The sequence below is a fragment of the Miscanthus floridulus genome, chromosome 2, assembly GCF_019320115.1.
Source record: "Miscanthus floridulus cultivar M001 chromosome 2, ASM1932011v1, whole genome shotgun sequence".
Lineage (NCBI taxonomy): Eukaryota > Viridiplantae > Streptophyta > Magnoliopsida > Poales > Poaceae > Miscanthus > Miscanthus floridulus.
Window position 1 is genome coordinate 148706316 of NC_089581.1, and position 2774 is coordinate 148709089.

A 2774-nucleotide genomic window follows, 5' to 3' on the forward strand; every position below is an offset into this window, starting at 1 on the left:
TATCATATGAGTATGGATCCTTCTCTATCTTCAAAATTCTTCTGATTACCTTACGGTGCACGCCGACTTATTCGGCTATATGAGAAGTATTTACAAGGAATACAATATCTATCATATCCGAACATATCCTTATCTATCTTCAAAATTTTTCTGATTGGCTTACGGTACACGCCGACCAGAGCCGAGCACCGTAAGCCATAATCTTATGGGCTAGACCTTCATAATAATGTAATCCATGTCTTATCTCATGCGTACCGGGCTCTATCCCCGCGATATTCCTTGCCGGTGCCGGCCGATCTTCTTGACTCCGTTTCCCTTCCCAACACATATTTGCAGTGCTGTCTCTTGCTCTCTTTTTCTCACTGTATTTTCGATTTCACCTGAAACGTATACTGTATTTGTTTCGTGTGATTGGAGTTGATCACGGAAGATAAGGCCACACGGCGGCCACGTGTCCGCCGCATGACAATCGCGAGCGGCGGCAGCAGCAGCAGCACACCGCGTCCACGGGTCCACCCATCCACTCGTGCGCCGCATTGGCCGGCGAGCGATGAGCCGTCCCTCCACAAAAACCATCTTCCCCACAGCCCCGGCACCTCACGCTCCCGACCCGGCGAGTCCCACCCAAGCCCGGCCATGGCGCGGCACCTCGCGCCTTCGTATGGAAGCCTCAACCGCCTCCTCGCTTCTCGCCACTACCCGCCCACCTCCCAGGCGCCGCCTCCCCGCCCGCTCCTCCTCCCGAAGACCCGATCGGCGGCTATGCAGCTCCCGCGACGCGGGTGGCGCGACGTCATCGCCGCCGCAGCTGCCTCCGCACCGTCCTCCTCTTCTCCGGGGAGCGAGGGGGCGGAGGGGGCGGCCTGGGGGAAGGTCTCCGCCGTGCTCTTCGATATGGACGGCGTGCTCTGCAACAGCGAGGAGCCCTCGCGACAGGCCGGCGTCGACGTCTTCGCCGAGATGGGCGTCGAGGTCACCGTGGATGACTTCGTCCCCTTCATGGGCACTGGTAACTAACTATCTGAGGTCCTAGTTAGTGGTCAGCTGCCATTCGCGTTCGTGCATTGTCTGATCAAATTTTAAAAATCTCGACTCCTCGAAAAGCCAGATGTGCAGTTATTTTGGGTTGGAGGTCGGAGGGAGTAATCCATTATCCACGCGACTTGCGACAGTAGCATCCTATGCCACTTAACTTCCATGCTATAGTCTGCTTGACTTGGTAATTGTATGTATGTTCCTGCCCAGCACTATCGTGATCCAACGGTAACTACAGTGGTTGCTAGTTCGATTGCCCTTGCCCAATACTGGCTTACAGATTGGTGTATTAGAATGCTTGTTACGGCCCACCACCATCCTGGGACCATGGTCACATGCTTGCATCACAATAATTGTGACATCATGTTGGTATCCTATAAACTTCTGGTCTCCAAGTTCATTAAATTTTATAATTTGGGTATTGCTGATGCCCAGCATTGCCTCTGATCCGTTACAGTAGTGGTTGCTAGTTTGCTATGCAAGTGTTGATAATAGTCATCAACTGCAATTGTCCTACATGCTATCAAGCATTTAACTGCCTATCTTTTCATATAGGATGACCCCACCAGAAAATGATTCCTGTTGTTTGCTCATTGCGTTATTACACTCTCCAAAAATACAAAAGTATTGCTACCTTTCAGAAATTTATTGTAGTTTCCTCTCAATGTTTAGGTGAGGCCAATTTCCTTGGAGGTGTCGCAAGAGCTAAAGGAGTAAAAGATTTCAATCCTGAAAGTGCCAAGAAGAGATTTTTTGAGATATATCTTGACAAGGTTAGATTACTAATGCAACAGCTTGTATCAGTTGTCTATTAGAATTTGATTACAACATGGTCAAGAGCTCTGTTTCGATCTGTAGTACGCAAGGCCAAATTCTGGCATCGGATTCCCTGGTGCTCTAGAGCTCATCATGGAGGTATGTGCGCTGAAATTTGTTTAAATAAATTTGAATCTATTAATGTTAAAAGGCTCTATGTGCTTTGTCTACACAGTGCAAAAATTCTGGTCTTAAGGTTGCCGTTGCATCCAGTGCCGACAGGATTAAGGTGGATGCCAATCTGGCTGCTGCTGGTTTGCCTGTGTCTCTGTACGTGTTTGATTCTAAATTGAATCCCAAGTGCCCACTTTCCAAAATTAACCTTTTTTTTATCCCTCAAACAATTTGTCTGATATCATTTTGATATGAAAAAGGCAAGGTAATTAATAAGGCATAACAGGAAAGAGGAATGGAAAAGTGCCACAAAAGTGTAGGATGACTTACATTAGTTATAGAGTGGGGTGGCTATTGACTTACTGATATGGCTAGATTGGTGACTCGGTTAGGGAGTCATAGAGGCAAAGATAGACTTGATTCGCTCTCTGAAGAGGTTCTGTGGTCTTAGGTTTATTTCGGCTTAATCCAGATGAATCTGCTGTACTCTGGTTTATAGGTTCGGCCCTAACAACTTTGCTAAACAAATTGCTATTATTCTCTCAAATAACTAATGTAACTTAAGCAACTAACTCAAACAAACTCTCAACTATGATAAACTTAGCCACTAGTGGATCTGTTGCTGCTTCTTGCGAGGTATGTAGGTCTTGCCAATGAATGCGTCCACAACACTTACATTTTGGATCTGCAAGTATGTATTATAGATCTCTCCTATGCTTCTCTAATTCACTTGAGTCACATAGCCTAATTATATCTTCCTATATGGTTTAAACTGACCGTAAGAACTAAGAAGTATGTATGTTCTTTTT

The 2774-nt window shown here is 46.5% G+C and overlaps 1 protein-coding gene across 1 annotated transcript; it reads left to right on the forward strand.

Annotated features, from left to right (window-relative positions):
* The first annotated feature begins 518 nt into the window (after nt 1-518).
* LOC136532664 (protein SUPPRESSOR OF QUENCHING 1, chloroplastic-like) lies at nt 519-2629 on the forward strand. The gene is made up of 4 exons (XM_066525266.1): nt 519-1009; nt 1708-1808; nt 1894-1950; nt 2027-2629. The coding sequence occupies exons 1-4, from the start codon at nt 637-639 to the stop codon at nt 2213-2215; spliced, it is 720 nt and encodes a 239-aa protein (XP_066381363.1). The 5' UTR covers nt 519-636; the 3' UTR covers nt 2216-2629.
* The last annotated feature ends 145 nt before the right edge of the window (nt 2630-2774 follow it).

Excerpts from the sequence above, each read along its gene's own strand:
- LOC136532664 (XM_066525266.1), top strand. The coding sequence starts at position 637 with ATGGCGCGGCACCTCGCGCCTTCGTATGGAAGCCTCAACCGCCTCCTC. Across the intron at positions 1,809-1,893 it reads TTGAGATATATCTTGACAAG|TACGCAAGGCCAAATTCTGG; the intron begins GTTAGATTACTA and ends TTCGATCTGTAG. Across the intron at positions 1,951-2,026 it reads CTCTAGAGCTCATCATGGAG|TGCAAAAATTCTGGTCTTAA; the intron begins GTATGTGCGCTG and ends TTGTCTACACAG.